The 18,218-nt window shown below is 37.7% G+C and overlaps 1 protein-coding gene across 8 annotated transcripts in view; it reads left to right on the top strand.

Annotated features, from left to right (window-relative positions):
- The window catches only part of EYA1 (EYA transcriptional coactivator and phosphatase 1), a 101,464-nt gene that overhangs the window by 11,492 nt on the left and 71,754 nt on the right, over nt 1-18,218 (top strand). Inside the window, exons 4-8 of one of the 8 annotated variants that reach the window (XM_044294515.1) lie at nt 3,434-3,499; nt 11,214-11,291; nt 15,570-15,636; nt 16,375-16,520; nt 17,581-17,718. In XM_044294515.1, the coding sequence (XP_044150450.1) occupies nt 3,434-3,499; nt 11,214-11,291; nt 15,570-15,636; nt 16,375-16,520; nt 17,581-17,718 (495 nt within the window). The remainder of the gene's footprint in view (nt 1-3,433; nt 3,500-11,213; nt 11,292-15,569; nt 15,637-16,374; nt 16,521-17,580; nt 17,719-18,218) is intronic. The other 7 variants (XM_044294516.1, XM_044294517.1, XM_044294518.1 and 4 more) reach the window with 7 other exon arrangements.

Consider the following 18,218-nt stretch of genomic DNA (forward strand, 5'->3'; position numbering starts at 1 on the left):
TTTAATGAACTGTTTCATTTATCATGTATTATTTTTTTTTTTATTGCCATTGCTCATATATCGACAACATATTCCTCAGTGCTGTGCATAGATTGCAATAATTCTCATCAATCCTGTTCTTATTTCCGTCACACACTAGGGACAATTTCATAGGAAGCCAGTTAACAACTCAGCACTGTATGTTTTAGGGTGCCATGTAAACTAGAAGACTCTGAGGAAACCTATTCAAGAATACGGAGAACATATTACACTATGTAGATGTTGCTCCGGTCAGATTTGAACCCAGTTTTGTAACTACAGTACTATGCTGCCTCTTGTCTAATAGTACATCTTATAGGATCCAGGTCCAATTCTGTGTCTATTATGTCCCATTTTGGGTCTTTCTTCTTAGTTTTAGACTGGCCTTCAAAAAAAGTACTGCCACTATTCTCCTTGTCTCCTAGTAGAAGACAACTGTTTGCTATACTCTAGCTAAGGTCCTTTCACCTTGAAACCAATAGCTTAGGATAACAAGTACCTTAGTGGTTAATGGTTTTGGATATAATTCACCCATTGGCAAACTATGACCTGTTTATTAAGCTTTAACTGATACCTGTCGCTTGACGATGGATGTGAGGAATAATTCCGATATGTGCAATCTAATGCTGGATTTCTTCTTGAAAATAATATGAAAACGTGTCAATGCCAAGTCTTGAAAATAATACTGTATATAGTACGGATATATGTAGTCTTTAAATAAAGGTTTCACAAACCTTTGTTAAATTGCCCATAATTGGGTAAAAGTCTTTTTTCTTTGAGTAATACCACATGAACCGAACATTATTTAGACTGCCACGTATACTAAAATATGTTCGAAATATAATCCTTAGAAGATGAACACTGATAAAATTGCCAATGGGACATAAAGATCATTCATTGTTTTTATAAAATCATGAGCATGCTGATGAAGAGATGATGCTTGTACAGTTATTGATCTTACCTACATTGGGTTAAAGACTTTTTGATAAGTGGTTTTGGGTGATGAAGAAAAAAAGTTTGGAAAGCACTGCTCTAAAGCAAACACTTCTATTTTTGTTTTATGTATTTTGCAGCAACTTCCTGATATTTTCCTTCTAAGTGTGCTTCTTTACTGTATTTTCTACATTTTATTTTGTATTTAAATATTTCATTTGTATAAATTACTTTACTAGTTGATTTAGATTTATTTTATTAACCCTATTATATTTTTATGGACTTAAAAGTCATTTATCCCCAAGATTTTACTGGTTATATTCTACTATTACATAGAATAAAATTAATAAAATGATTTTTGCTAAAATGATCTCACCTCATAAAATCAGCCCCTGATAACTATAAGGTCACTGTGATTTCTTCCCATGATCTGAACATGGAGATGGAGCCTCATTTTACATGATTTATGCCACTTCAAAGATATCATGTAAATAGACGTAAATCTGCTGTAGAGGTATACTTATCTCCACTGTAAAACCCTTGATTCTTACAGGGAGATTTATTATCGAACTTTCATATAAAAATTCTTCTGATGATATCTTAGTAATGTTTGAGGAGCATTTCACTGTTCTTCATTGTTTCAAATAGGGATTTGAAAAAACAGTTCAGTAAAAGTTGAATTTTTATAATATTACTTTTTTCAGTTAACCGTTTTCATGCTGCCAATCAGGATGGCATTTATAATGCTTACTTAATTTAGTATACTGATTTCACACTAACTTCTTAGTTCTCATTCCTGGGCTGATAGTTCTTAATAAATAAAGGGATTATGATTAGTCTGTAAATGATATAATTGATTTTGTATGATCCAAACTGATGATGAAACGTGTTATCATTATTATTATTTTAAAGAACCATTATTTCCTAGGAGTTGTACATAGGCAAATGGTTTCAATACATAGCATAACATTTTAAAAGTACAACTAACCTGAACTAAATGAATGAGAGACTCTTACAGAAAGAGAGAGGACCTGCCCACGAGGGCTTACAATCTGCAAGGGAAGGGGTACAAATGTATTTGTTTATAATGTTTTACTATGGAATTTTTTATACTATACAAAAAAGTATTAGGGCACTTTCACACTAGCGTTAGAGGAATCCGGCAGGCAGTTCCATTGCCGGAACTGTCTGCCGGATCTGGAAATCCGTGTGCAAATGGATAGCATTTGTTTCCAAATCCGGATGAGGATCCGTCTGACAAATGCATTGAAATACCGGATCCATCTCTCTGGTGTCATCTGGAAAAAACGGACCCAGTATTTATTTTTTTCACATTTTTAAAGGCCTGCTTTTTAAAGGTCTGCGCATGCGCAGACTGGAAAACCGGATCTATTTTTCCGGAACACTTGGTACCGGATCCAGCTGCAGTTTTTTCTCAGGCCAAATACTGTAAGAGTGACTGAACTGAAGACATCCTGATGCTTACTGAACGGAATGCTTTCCCTTCAGAATGCATTAGTGAGTTTTTTTCTGGTATTGAGCCCCTAGGACAGAACTCAATACCGGAAAACTTTAACACCAGTGTGAACGTACCCTTAGCCTACATGTGCACAACTGTATCTGTTTTGCTGACCATAAATCCACAAAATACAGATACTTTCTTTGTACAGTCCACATTTTTCTCAGTCTCATTAATAGAAATGGCTATGCTTGGCCACAAAATGGCCAAGAATAGGACATGTTCTAAAATTTGTGGGGTAACTAGACATACAGATGCGGACAGTACATGGATGGCATCTGTGTGTGTGTTAGCTGTGTTTTTGCAGTCCCATAGAAATAAAATGGGCCCATGTGAAATTCACAAAATATGTGCATGAGGCCTCACAATATAAAAATGCCAAGCTATTCTAAAAACTCCACAGCAGTCTGTTGTCATTAGATAAACAGTTGGGCCGTTTATGGCATCAATTTAGCAATGCCAATATGCAATAAACTTTCATTTACTTAAAAAATTCTTGGTCTAATCTACACCATAGGTACAGAGATGATTTTTTTCATGAATATAGCATAGTTTTTTTTGTATTATCTGCTGTCCAATCCTTTTAGACCTATTGTAAAACAAAAATAAAATGCCATAAAAAAGACGTTTTTGGACTATCATTGTAAACTATTGTCATTTACCTAGATAAATATGTCTAGTCTTTAGCATCACACTGGAAACCTTTGTGTGCATTGCAAATTTTGATATATTTGCTTACATTAAAGTGTCAAAATTTGGTTTGTTTTATACTTTTCCTACCTTACATTTCATCTGTTCTCAAACTGTTCATCTGGGCTAAAGTGCATGACTAGAGAAAGCAGTAAGGCAGCCAGCTCCCACTAAGTCCAAATAATGAATTATTTACACACAAAAAGTATGAATAAAGGAAGATATGCTTGAAATGATGCCCAACGGGTTCTTTTGTTTGCCTTTTGCCTTCAGGGGACAGCATGACTCTTCTGAACACTGCAGACTGGTTACTAGGGGCTAGTGCACAGACCACTGCAGGTTTGTGTACCTTTTATATCAACAAATATACTAATAACATACATTTTATTTTATTTCCCTAATCAGAAGGACTGTTGAAATATTGTCTGTAAGTCATTTAGAAGTTCAGGATTCTGTCCTAATAGAGTGTGTATATATGTTAAAATCCTAAGTTGTGAAAAAAAATGCTAATTAGTTTATAAACTTGTAAAAATTAAGGATAGACTTTGTAGTCTGTGTAAATAGTAGTATAAACTTTATATATACTACTTTAAAGGGACACTTCCACCAGAAAGGTATATATTTTTTAAATTCATGTTCATCGAAAATTTTAAATGTTCTGCTTTTTTATTTTGAAAGTACTATTCCATTGACAAATAAATGCTAAATATTGTGCTTCTGTAGCTATCAGAATAAAGAGATAAAACTCCTATATTGACAGTTAATCCATTATAAAATTTACTGTTTTACTGTTGTTGTGAAGGGAAGATGTTATCTGCTAGTATAATGGTAGATGTAGAATTGGGATACCAGTATGACTGGTGCAGTGCTGGGGTCCTGAGTTCGAATCCGACCAAGGACAACATCTGCATGAGTTTGTATGTTCTCCCCGTGGTTTCATCCCACATTACAAAAGACATATTGATAGGTAACTTAGATTGTGAGCCCCATCAGGGACAAGGTGGTGCTAAAGTCTGTAAAGAGCTGCAGAATATAGCAGCACTATATAAGTGTGCAAAATAAATAAGAACATTGCACTTATCAGTGTAATGTGTGACGCTAGGATTGAGTCACTCATTGCCTTACCTCTCTGGCCACAGTGAATGGTCTGACTCTTTTTACTGTGCTAAAACTCCAAGCAAAGGAGGGAGATAAAGAGATAGGCTAGGATGTAGAATACATGGATTGACTTCAAAAGAGTATATCCAGAAAACATCCACCTATCTTATGTAAAGAAAATAAAAATTACATAGAATATTCAAATATAGACTATTGATATGTGATAAAAAAATATGATGGTAGTGTCCTTTTAAAGCCACACATTACTTTCATAGTCTCATAGTGATACAATTGTTCTGAGCAGCGACGTAACTATATGGGGTCAAGATGATGTTGTTCCACCTGGGTCATGGTGCCTGATGGGCATGTATATACGTTCAGCTTTATGGAAGTAGTAGAAAGGCCCATCTATTCTGAAGATAAATAAATTTAGACTAGTCGCAATTCTGAAGTGTATGGGGAATAACCTGCCTATTCCCTATGATATCTGATGTGCAAATCATGTTCTCTTGACCATGTTGTTTGCTTGGTTAGAGGTTTGTTTATCAAGTGTTATGGTTGTTTTCTTTATTGAATACAATTTTTTTAATTTTATTTATTAATTAGATAGATAATATAAACAAGTCAATCAGAGCCATCTGTCCAATCTGGCCCACAGACTGCATCAATAGGCATCAAAAGTCAGTCTCCAGTCTGTAATATCTACTCAATATGTCCCAATTATTGCAATTGTGAATCACAAATCATACAGATGAGATTGTCTTTGTCACCAGCATCATTACAGGCATATCTGCTTTAATAAAAATAACAACACAGTATTATTATTTGTTTTACATATTATTTCTTTATTTTACTCACTTATACAGCATTGACATTTTCCACCACACATTACAGACATTATCATCACATACTGTCTACAATGGAGCTCACAATATAAGTACCCTATCAGTATGTCTTTGGAGTGGGGGATTAAACCACAGTACCAAATAGATATACATTTTTATGAGGTATTCAAATAAGTGTACAAAGGTGGTGCAACACATTTTTGTATGATAAAATACAAAAATAGAGAGGAAGTATGCAGGTTGCAATATAAAATATAGAAATAAGCAATTTTTTTAAAATTCATTTTATCTCTGATTTGCCCAAAAAAAAAAAAAAAAAAAATCAGATCCAAATTAATACTACCAAAATAAAATATGCTCCCCTTATGCTATAATATGCTATTATATGCTATAAAACTCTAAGGTCTCCTAGGACTGATATTTTCTTTCTCAAAAACAAAAGAAAAATTTAAGTCCAAGAAGACCAGAGAAACCCACGTATAATACTTCTCTGAGAGAGACATGCAAGCCAGTTTTCCTTCCAAAAGAACAAGAGTACAGAGTATTTCAAGAGAAAATTGCCACAGTTAAGTGGTCGGAGGGTGTTCTTGGTGGTGTTTTTTCTCATAAGGGAAACTGCCTTGTATGCGTGATGAGTATTGTAGTCCAGACTTATATTTCTGGGAAACATATTTGCAAATAAGCATATCATATCTGCTGGCATCAGATAGGTATAGTGTTCTTTTCTTTTTGGAAAGAAAGCTAATTTGCATACCTTTGGGTTTCTGGAAAATATATTCAAATTGACGTATTTTTTGCCCTATAAGACACACTCCCCCCCCCCCCAAAAGTGGGGGCAAAATGGCAATGCTTCTTATGGGGCGAATGCTGCAATTTACATTGATACACCGCCGCGATGCTGCACAGAACGGCCAGCGGGTGTATCAGCGGGGAGAGAGGAGGGGCTGGGGGCCGGCATCTGGTTTCGTAATGGCAGCGGGGCCCGATGCAGTCACTGTATTCTATTACACCGGGCCTCGCTCACTGTAGTAATCAGATCTAACCTGTAGGCAATGTTAAACTATAGAAATAATGTACAATCCAGCCTGTAGTACTTACTACAATCTTCCATAGTAGGCAGGAGGCGGGGTGGGCAGCAGCGTAACTCACTACGTCACGCGCCTGCTCCTCCCACTTTATGAATGAAGCAGGCGGCGCAGGTGCGTGACATAGTGAGCCCCCCCCAGTCTCCTGCCTGCTCCAGAAGATTGTAGTAAGTACTACAGGCTGGATTGCACATGATTTCTTATAGTTTAACATTGCCTACTGGTTAGATATGATTACTACAGTGAGCGGGCCCTGTGTAATAGAATACAGTGACTGCAGCGGGCCCCACTGCCATTACAAAACCAGATGCGACCCCCACCCTCTGTATTGGGGGTCATTCACTACACAGGGAAACTGTTATGGGGGGATCTGTGGATGACACATAGCATAAGAGGCTATATATGTGTCATCCAGAGATCCCCCCCATAGCAGTGTCATGCCATCCATATGTTAATTTGCATATATGTTTTCCAGAAATGCAGAACAGAGTTGGCTGGACTACAACACTTATCTTGCATACTAGGTGATCTCTCTAATGACAAAGAGCCCCCCAAGACCACTCATATAACCATAAAAATTGTCTCTTGAGACACTAAGTACTCTTGTCCTTTTGGAAGGAGAACTTGTTTGCATGTCTCACTCAAAGAAGTATTTTCAGTGGGTCTCTCTATCATTTGCCTGAAACAACCGACAAGGAATTCTGTTTTTTTAGAATCCGAATGTTGGGGGAAATTTGGGACAAATTCAGAATCAGTAGAAATGTTTTACTCATTTCTAATGAAATATATAATATCAATATTTGAGCAATGTCCACAAAAGAGAAAAAAAAGTGTTGGCAATATTTTATGGTAACAGATTATGGAGTTGAGGGTAGAGGTGCTGATTGGAAGGAGATATAATGGTCCAAGTTGACCAAACCTCTAGGAGAAGTTCATTCTGTTGGAACATAAGGTCATCATTTTCTCTATTCTGTAATACTCAATTTCCAGAGCCTGGAAATTATGACCTTCTCCTCTAGAATAATATGTGAGAGTAGTATAGTTTTATAGTGAGTAATGAGGCAGACTGTGTTTAAAATTGGTAAAACAGTTTGACACAATGTCTGAAAATTAGAATAATCAAAAAGTCAATTTTTTGAGCTGATTCATTTAGCGTATATTTTTTTAATGATAGCCCCATAGGAGCCAGATGGGAAGGGGGCAGGGCCACCATTGATTTGACAGATATAGTAAAATTTACACCAAAAATTATCATACATTAAAGCTAAAGATAAGCAAAATATTTTATGAAAAAATTTGCTTTGTAACGAATTACTTCGTCACGAAGCGCATTTTTTTTGTAAGTAGCAGGTGCAATGACAGGGAGCTGCAATGGCGCCGCTCCCCATCATTGTACCCCTCAGATGGCACGTTCATACATGATTGTGGCATCTGAGAGTAAAAACTGTGTAAAATGAACAGAAAGAAAAATTAAATCATACTTACCACCTCCATTTGCTCGCGACGGGCCAGCCGCCACCATCTTGCTTGAAGATCTGGTGTGAAATCTTGCATGTCCCAAGATAATGTAGTCACGCCGGCTGGCGTGGTGATGTCATACGTCACCACGCATGGGATTTCAGCTAATATTTTCAATCAAGATGGCAGCGTCCATCCCGTCGCAAGAAAATGGAGGAGGTAAGTATGATTTTTTTTTACCACTATTTCAGGTTAATTCGATTCGCTAACACGAAGCACAAGAAAATTCGGCTTTGCGGCAAATCAATTCAGATCGAATTCCACTTTGTTGGATTCGATTCGCTCAACTCTAATTATAGCAAAGTAAAAAGGCATATGTATCTTAATACATTTGCCTCATCTTACTCCAATGTCTATTGGTCTATGAATGGTGTATGAAGCGCCAGTCTTCGTACATTCCACCCTATGTTTAGGCAGACAATGGAGCTGGGAATGGGCCTGTTTTACTTTGTTTAAACACATCTCTAGTTTAAAGTAAATCACTTTAGATAATGGAGGTTGCGTTACTGATAATAAACTAATGATTAGTGTCATACTGAAGACAGATATTCTTTCAGGAGAAATAGCCTTCTCTGTGTGGATTTTTGAAGCACTTACAGGAACATTTTCCATTTACTGTACTTTAAATATTTTGCTATATGGAGCTACGTAAAATTGTAAACACTTTGTGGAATTATTATAGGAAATTACTAATATTTTTATAACAATTCCAGTTTATATAACTCAAGAGCTTTAAAGAAGACCTGTCACCACAATACGCAGTGCATTCTGCAGGCAGCATTTTATAGAGCAGGAGAAGCTGAGCGGATTGCCATATAGGTTTATGGGAGAAAATTCTGTAAAACTTGTATGGGCTGTATAAGGCAGATAGCCTGCCAGATCATAGCTTTCAACAGGTTTGAAAATCGTTGTTTCCCAGTGACAAATCGTGCTGTGTAATTCGGATCTGCTGCCGGCAAACAGTGATCAGTATGTGGACGAGCAACGGCATAAGGGATCGCTCCTCTCTTTATTGTGGAGGAGATCATTGCATGTAATAGCAGCGGTCTCCTCCACTAATGAGCAGGCGATTGCTTGGAAGGAACGCTTCCTTTCTGACAATCGCCTGTTATTCGGCAGTTGTAATCCAGCCTTAAAACAGCTTGTTACCATAAACTATTTGCCTATGAAGCACCATGGTATCTAATTGACTTTTATACTGTAGCATAATAAATAGCTTATGACACAGCTCTTCTGTTTGCATTTTGCGGATTGTTGCAGTTTTGATAAATCTCCCTACTAGTGTATAGCCACGACTGACACTGTAAACTAACTGTAATCTTAAAATCTTGAGAGAGATCTTTGAAATCTTTGAGTGAGAGATCTAGATCCATAGATACTTCTCCATTCGGTAAAGATCATTTAAAAAAAAATCCCAAAACTTGAAACAAGATCTTTATTATATCATAATGCAACATGTCCTTTTCCTGTTATTACTGAAGACATCATTTAAGGTGAAAAAGTTTTAATAATATGCAAATTGTCAGCAATTGTATATTCACCATATAAATGTAACAGAGTTCAGGAGGAGACTATCGATATTATACTGTGTACAGTAAAAATGCCACCAAGCCACTTGGTTGCTGCAGACATTAGTGGGGTAATTTATCAAATTGGTGTAAAGTAGAACTGACTTAGTTGCCCATAACAACAAATCAGATTCCACCTTTCATTTTCCAAAGGAGCTGTCCAAAATGAAAGGTGGAATCTGATTGGTTGCTATGGAAAACTAAGCCAGTTCTACTTTACACCAGTTTGATAAATGACCACATAGAGACCTTTGGAAGTCCCACCATATACAATACATCGTCAACAAATCCGAACAAAATATGCCAGAATGTGCCAACAACTATCTAGTGTCTACAGTCACTTTTACCCTTGTGGTGGAGTGTGGTGTGTATTTTGAAATGCAATTATAGGTGGAATTACTTTATAATCTGCATAAAATGTATTTAGTACGACCATGACTGAGCCGTGCTCTCAAGCTTTGTTCTATCCAAGAAATTTTCCCTCAACAAGAGTTGAATTCAATAAACTGACATGATTTCTGCTATGAAACAAAAATCCCTTAAGGGGACGTTCACTAACCTATTTACCCCACTTTTGTGGGGTAAATAGGCCACATATTTTGTCGCACGACATTTGTGCAGCAAAATGTGCAACATTTCTCCCTTCACACCACTTTCAGAAGTGGGCGGGGGTTGGGAGGTGGCGCAGGCCCACCACATTAATCTTTCTTCACGCCAATTTTCTAGTCTGAAGAAAGACTTAAATTTACAGCAGCCCTTTAGCTGCCTTAGATTTAAGTGTGTCGCATAGGTATCGCCGCATACCCAAACTCCTGTACTATTAAGAATACAGTTAATGATGAAACAGGAAAAAAAATGTAATGGCCTGTTTTTTCCCCTAAATTGACTAAAAAGTGATATAAAAAGTCCTACAAACTTCAAAATGGTATCAATAAAAACTGTGGATCACCCCGCAAGAAATGAGACTCCACACAGCTCCATAGATAAACACGTTATGTGTGTCAGAATATGACAATGCAAATAAAGTTTTTTTAAGTATTAAAACACAAGAAAAACTATATAAATGTGCTATCACTGTAATTGTACTGACCTGGAGAATAAAGGTAACAGGTCAATTTTATCTCAAGGGAATGCCATAAAAACTAAACCCATAAAACTGTGGCATTTTTTTTAAATTCCACCCCATTTGGGAATTTTTCCAGCTTCCCCGTCATAAATTGTGTTTTTAGAAAGTACAATATAGCCAGCAAAAAAAACAAGCCCTAATATACCTATGTGAATGGAAAAATACAAACGCTATAGCTCTGGGAAAGCAGGGAGTGAAAAACTAAAATTGAATATTGTGGAAGTGGTTAACAAAGACCCCACATCCTGATATTAAGTGGATTTTCTGTGAGTAAAATATTGATGACCTATCCTCAAGATAGATCATCAATTTCTTATTGTGGTTGTCATTATGTTTATCGGTCATATGGCCTATGTGCAGCCCCATTAAAGTGAATGGGCTTGGGCTGCAATACCAAGCACAGCCACTATACAATGTTCGGCGCTATTATTGGTATTGTGTGAGGAGTTCTCAGCTCTTCGACCCTTTCAAACGGTTGATTGGCAGCATTTCTGGGAATCGGACCTCCACTGGTCCTGAGGATAGGTCAATCGCTATTATACTCCCAGAAAAAACATTTAAATAATTACGTGATACATGTATTCAGGATAAGCACATCATAACCTTTTGTATCAGTTCCACAAACATGTATGTCATCATGCAGTGATCAACCAGTATGGTCCACTGTGTTTCCAGCATAGTCTTATCTTCTCAGCCTACTATTCAGAAGAATACCATAGAGCAGCTTAGTCTTTCTAGACCTCGTATTATTTTCAAACATCCTGACCATATTCCTTTAATTAAGAGGTGTAATAATCATTCTTATATCTTCAGTTAAAACAGAGCCAATGAGCGGCAGTGACATCACTGCAACAACGGCAGACGAATCTTTAGACAACTACTCAGGGTCAGGTGAGTAGGCCGTTATGACAAGGTGTCGATGTTTTTCCTTAAGTGCTTGAATAGCATACAGTGACAAAATGACAGCTATTTATTTTTCCTCTGCGGACACGTTCGTTCACAAGTTATACAGTTCTGTCTAACTGAATCATGGAATCTACATTATTTCACAGCCTGATAGTTTATAAAAAAAAAGGTTTCGACATTTAATACAAATAGAACTATATATTACATAGCTTTTGGAAAATTAATAAAATTCTAAGAAAACTATTGAGATCGATTGGATTACCAGATTATCCTACACATTCTAGAGGGATGTATTACAATTAGTTCAGATGGACGGTGTGGGTTACAGTATTGCAATGAAAACACGACATATTCATTTCTAATATCAAAGCTTACGATCAACCAGAGTGCCGCTGATGTTTTGTCCATCCAAACAATCTGAACATCAGCAGATCAAACTAACCTGGCATATCAGGGAGACTGTTAAAAAAAGAAAGAGTAGACTTGTCCAAAGCGGCAAATGTTCCCCATCAGCCAGTAATGCCTTAAATGTATAGTATGAGCTGATAATGGCCAACATATCCCAACAAGATAGACCACATTTTTGGCAGACACTAGTCTTCCATCAACCATCAAGCTTGTATATAACTTTCAAATGATCGTTGGCCAAAATGGTCAAAACTATCCGCTTCTATCTACAGTATGTATATGGGTATACCTAAGCTAAACAGTCCCTTATTTATGACAATGGTGTACTTTGTAGATTATAATCCATTTGGTGAATCTTGTGTAAGACAAGTTATAGTGGGTTTACAATGGCTGAGGAGCATCCAATTATCGGGAGTGAAGCGTTCCTTCCCGATAACTGGCTGCTCGTTAAGTGGAGGAGAAACATGCATTTGCATTTACATGTAACGATCACCTCCACAGTTTGAGGACCAGGGATTGCTATTGTGATCAATCGTTCTCATACAGCTGCATTGCTTCTGGGCAGCAGATCGCTGTTTAGACAACATGATCTGCTGCCCAGAAATAATAACTTACTTGCTTGCACAAAAGAGAGTTTCACCTGATGAATGAGCATTTCGCTTGTTTATCCTCGACTATTGTGCTGTGTAAACGCGCCATTAGAAGTTTTTCTCTGCCTATGCCACCTGTTCACTGGCCTACTGAACATTAGTATTTTCATGCCAATACATACCATACCCTGTTAATAAATCTGTTGAACTTGGTATAACATAAAATAAATTTGATATATAACAAACGAAAAAACAACTCACTTCTTGCTGGTGCTCGGAAATTCAGGCCAGGTCCAATGGCCTCTAAGTTCTCAATAGAGAGACATAAATGTTGGATCGAATGCTGGACTGTCTCGCTATTGTGATAATGAATTTGGTACATGGCATTTACGCCACTATTTTGGCTTCATTTGTGCCAGATTTCTGCCACATTTTGCTTAGTAAATCTCCCTTGATATGCTCCCATATCACAAAGGCCAGTCTATAGATGTTTTCTTTCACTGCTGTCTTTGAGCCTTTATCATATCGTATGTTTCCAAAGCCCCTTTGAAGACTATGATTGTGGTGCAGGAAAGCACAATTTCTGTATGCTTTCTAGCCTATTGCCACCTTTTAAGTTTACTATAGAGTACTTTAGTGTAAGCTACATGCTTTTATGGGAATTCATAGTAATTTATAGAAATCATCTATCCGCTACATAAGTAGACATAGATACCTCTATTTCTGGAAGTATTATACCGTTTCCATTAAATCAATGTTCTGTCCGGGCCATGCACAGACGTGCTCAGTCTTCAAGAAAGAGATGCTTTTTGTAGCTGCTCTTCATCCTTGATAAGAAATGACTAGTTGGCCCCAGTTTATTGATTCCGAATTCAGTACTTTAAAATACTGTAGGTTTCCCCCCCTTTGTAAAGAGGGGCGAAAACCTATTTTCAATTTTAAAGAGGTTATTTTCAGGTTTAAATTGACCCTGTCACCATGCATCGTAATGTTATAGAACAGGAGGAGCTGAGCAGATTGATATATAGATTTATGGAAAAAGATTCTGTAAACTTGCATTTATATAAATTCCTGCTCTTCTGGGCTTTCAGCCTTCCCTATATTCCCTCACTTATATTGCGCTACTATATTCTGCCGCTCTTTATAGACATTAGCATACCTCTGTTCCCAATTGGGCTCACAATCTAAGTTCCTTAACAGTATGTCTTTGACAGAAACCCCACACAAACCCCACACAAACACGGGGAGAACATACAAACTCCATGAAGATGTTGTACTTGGTCGGATTTGAATCTAGGACTCCAGCGCTGCGAGGCACCAGTGCTAAATCCTCAGCCACCCTGCTGTCCGCTATGACTGTGTATACAATGGCAGCTGTCAATCATTGATAGGACCGCCTCCTTGACCTCAAAGCCCATAATGATTAGGAATCTAAATGTATAAAATAAAGGTTATACAGAATTTTTTCCTATAAATCTACATATCATCTGCTCAGCTCCTTCTGCTCTACAACATGCACAACATCACAGGTTCCCTTTAAAGAGGTTTCACCAGAATGACAACTTATCACCTTTTTGAATAAAACAGAGGTCAAGCTGCTCCTCTATCCAGAGTGTACGGGACTGCATTAAATAGCCAAGTATGGCGCTCAGCTATCCCCTGCATTCCCAAAGAGTTCAAATGGAGTGGCAGTCCATGGCTCCCTTCAAACAGGGAATACAGGATCCTTATCCTCATGATTGCTGGGGATCCCGGTGGTCAGATTCCTGCTGATGCGATAGTTGTAAATGGTGATTCAGGGACAACTCCTTTAAATATTGAGCATTTATGGATTTTGTTTTCACTACGTATAGTTAGTCACTAGGTTTATATTTTAGGACAACATAGCTGGTTTAACGTTACCAGTATTGTGGATGTGTTGTACTTTGAGTATTGCAAAATCTAGAACGTAGAATAAAAAGTTAATCTAACTGTACAGTGGTCACTATTCATTGACTTTTTTTGTGTCAAATGTTCAGATATACATAATTGAAATTGAAGTTCTTTTACATATCAGCGTGGAATTGATAAAGGAAGCTGGCCTCTATAACGATAACATTTCTACAGAGGTTGTTGGATATGTTTTCTCTACAAGCGTAGTGTTATCATAGTGAAGGATAGCTGACCTCCTAGCAACCAGGCCTCACATTTTATTTTCTGTCCTGTCCTAATCACTTGAACGCAGCTTGCAGAAATCCATACACATGCTGCAGAAACATCCCTAATCAGGTGTCCGGAATGGAGATCTCCGTCACAGGAATGTCTGCAAAAAATCTACAGACTGAATAACGAGTGAATTAAAACATTTGACATTCTGAAAATGGCAATATGTGCGCATATTTCAGCAATACTAGGAATTTGTATGCCTAATAAACATTAGTCTAAGGCTGGCCATACAAGTTTGGGCCAACAGCTTTCTCTATCCTATACACATACAAGCTTTACCATAAACAAACAGGTACAAGGGAGTACTCCAATACCAGACACCTGTGGCAGTGGCTTACGTATGTCACTGAGAATAAAAAAGATCAGGCATGTTTACATCCAACTGTCCAATCATTAAAGGAGTTTTCTCACTTCAGCAAATTTATTGTGTAAAGAAAGTTAATACAAGGCTCTTACTAATGTATTGTGATTGTCCATATGGCCTCCTTTGCTGGCTTGAATTATTTTTCCATCACATTATACACTGCTTGTTTCCATGGTTATGACCACCCTGCAATCCATCAGCGGTGGCCGTGCTTGCACCCTGTAGGAAAAAGCTCCAGCCTATCCGCCGCCTTGACCACCAGAGAGGCCGCCACTTTTTCCTATAGTGTGCAAGCATGGCCACCACTGATGGATTGCAGGGTGGTCAGAACCATGTAAATGAGCAGTGTATAATGTGATGGGAAAATTAATCCACGCTGAAGTGAGACGCCCCCTTTAACTTCCCAATATCTGCTGTAAGGGAAAGTCAAGAGGCTCTACACTTTAGATGGTGGACTGGTTCTTCCAAAATTAACCAGTCTGGCCATTATGCATCAATGGTCAATTTCCATCTAGAATCATGCAGATACTATGTACTATGAAAAAGTATATATGTTATATATATATATATATATATATATATATATATATATATCATGATATGTACTCCATCTCCATACTTTTTGATATTCATATGTATACTGTTCTCTTTCTTTACCATGGCAATTTATTTTGGTTTCCTCTTTTCTATGTGTAGTAATCGGAAGCAGTGGATTTAGCCCTAGACAAACACACCAGTTCTCCCCACAAATCTACCCATCCAAGTAAGATTTCATTTTTTACAACTAAAGAAATAAACATATGGCATCCATAAACCTGTCATTGCCTGTTTTTTGTGTATTGCTGCCAGTTCATAGCAGAGGGAGTCTAGCACACTGTAGACAGCGAAGGCATTAGGTTACCACCTTTACTTGCTCTTGTGTCCTCTGTCCTGTCTCCCGCTGTCTCTTGAACTTTCTTCATCTTTTTCTTCGTTCTTAATCATTTCTAATTCAGGCACTGACATCTCCTTTTCCATATTTTACATTTTATCTCACCATTTTCTGAACTTGCTACGTGCAGTATATCAAGGTGTGGTCATGTCAGAGGGTTCCTAGAGTTAGCATGTCATACGATTCTGCCCCTTTAATCTGCAAGTTCCTCTTTACAAGTAGACGTACCCCTATTGTTGCTGTTTATACTGTTCCCTAAGATCTAACAGTTTTCTTTTTCCAATGGTGACCTACATTTCATGTATCTTTGTCTATAACAGCACATAATAAATTATTTGTTCACTTTACTATTCCACTCATTTCCTGGACCCCGTACTAGGCTTTAAAACGCAGCAAGCTTTTTGTTTTTCTATGCACTTCTCCTCTCATTTCCTGGAATCTGTTCTAGACATTTAAGCTCGGTATGCGTTTTTGGTGTTTAATTCAGCCGAGAAGTCATGTTGATGAAGATGTTGACAAGCCATTATTTTTAGTAAAGTATTTTTCATCTTGTTTCTGTATTTTTAATAGCAGAGCTTACCCACATATCCTGCCCACCCCTTCCTCACAAACGATGGCCACATATGGGCAGACTCCATTCCCCACAGGAATGCAGCAAGCCACAGCATATGCTACATACCCCCAACCAGGACAGCCCTATGGAATTCCTCCTTACGGTAGGCAGCCTGTCATTAATTATATGTCACTCTTTCCATTCTACCTTAGGTTTCTTCTTGACAGACACATGGAGAGCCTTTCAGCAAACTGTAATATATATATATATTTATATATAAAACTTCTCAGGGGTATATTAAATGGTTGCATATAGAATTTTATTTTATTTTTTTAAATTTGCTTAAAACATCGGCAGCATTGAGAAGTGTATATAGATGACGTCAGGAGAATACACTGTGGGTAGGTCATCTGTGTCTTTCCAGGTGCTGCAGTCATATTTCTCAACATACTTTACATGAAATGCTCTGGGTTTCAGTACTTATCTATAACACCTGGTCCTCACACTAATTTATCATAGTTTAAGGTTTTTGATTCAGAACAGGCTGAGTAGACGTTGAATGTTTGCAATGTATATCACTTGTCTCAACTAAGTGGCATTAAAACTCTTTACTTCTGGTATTGAAGCAATGCAGCTGGTGGAGTAGTGTAATTCTGGACTTTAAAACCATAGAGGTGGCCCTTGTAACTACTGGGGGGGCCATCGATATACTGATACCAATCTTCCTTCTTAATAAGTTTGAAGATCTATGCAGGGCAACCCTACTTCCCAACCCTTATTCCTTCACTTATGCAATGAGTGTATGAGGGGAGAAAGTGTCAAAGTGCCTATTGTCCCATTTCCCTCTGCACGATGGGGCAGTAAGTCAAGCATGTGCCCTTCTGCTCCATTCTTTCTATAAAGGACTACGAAAATACCTGGGTGCTGTACTCAACTATCTATAGCAATCACATAGAAAATGAATGATGGAAAGGCGCATGCTTGACTTTCTGTATCATCAGATAGAGGGAACTGGATCCCCATTCTCAGGATTGGTCACGCTCCTAGCAGTCAGACTCCCAGGAACCATTTAGTTATCTCCTATCCAGTGGATGGAGGATACATTTTGAACGTGGCACACTTCCTTTAAGTATAGGTTAATTGCTGAAGTGTAACATTTAATGCAGATTAGATTAATTTAACTGCATTTGCACACACAAATCTTATGTCACTAACTGATTTAGGTGCATTGTGGGCAGGCATCAAGACGGAAGGAGGATTACCGCAATCTCAGTCCCAAGGACAAGCAGGATTTCAGAGTTATGGTTCAAGCTTCAGTGCCCCTCAGCCAGGCCAAGCGCCTTACAGTTACCAAATGCAAGGTAAGAAGTTTATTTTTACTTTTGTTGAGCTGTTGTATATGACATGTTGTCCTCTATAATAGCTGGAGTTGAGCAAATTTTAAAACTGTGATTTGAGTCCTATTTGGCCAAATGATTTGGATTGAAGAAAGTGTCCCCAATTTTCCCTCTCTCTTCGATTCTCTCAAATTGAATCAGACAAAATTCAGGTTGATTAGAATCAGGACTTGGGTCAGAATTTGGGTCAATTTTTCAAATTGTGGAATTGATTTACTCATCTCTAATATCAGCTTTATATTGTTTCTTGCAACTCTTTTCCATATGACATTAGCATTGTTTTTAGAATATTTGGTCTATGGACTCTGGAAGACTTGTGTGTGTTTGATGTACTAGAAATAATACTTCTGTCTCTCTGTCTTAATGTATATTGATCCTGGGCATGTCAGGATCTGGTGAGGTCTCTGTACCTTTGAACTGTTGGTTGAGTAACCACAGTGCTGCTGGACTGACCATCTGATACA

The sequence above is a fragment of the Bufo gargarizans genome, chromosome 5 (genome assembly GCF_014858855.1).
Source record: "Bufo gargarizans isolate SCDJY-AF-19 chromosome 5, ASM1485885v1, whole genome shotgun sequence".
Taxonomy (NCBI): Eukaryota; Metazoa; Chordata; class Amphibia; order Anura; family Bufonidae; genus Bufo; species Bufo gargarizans.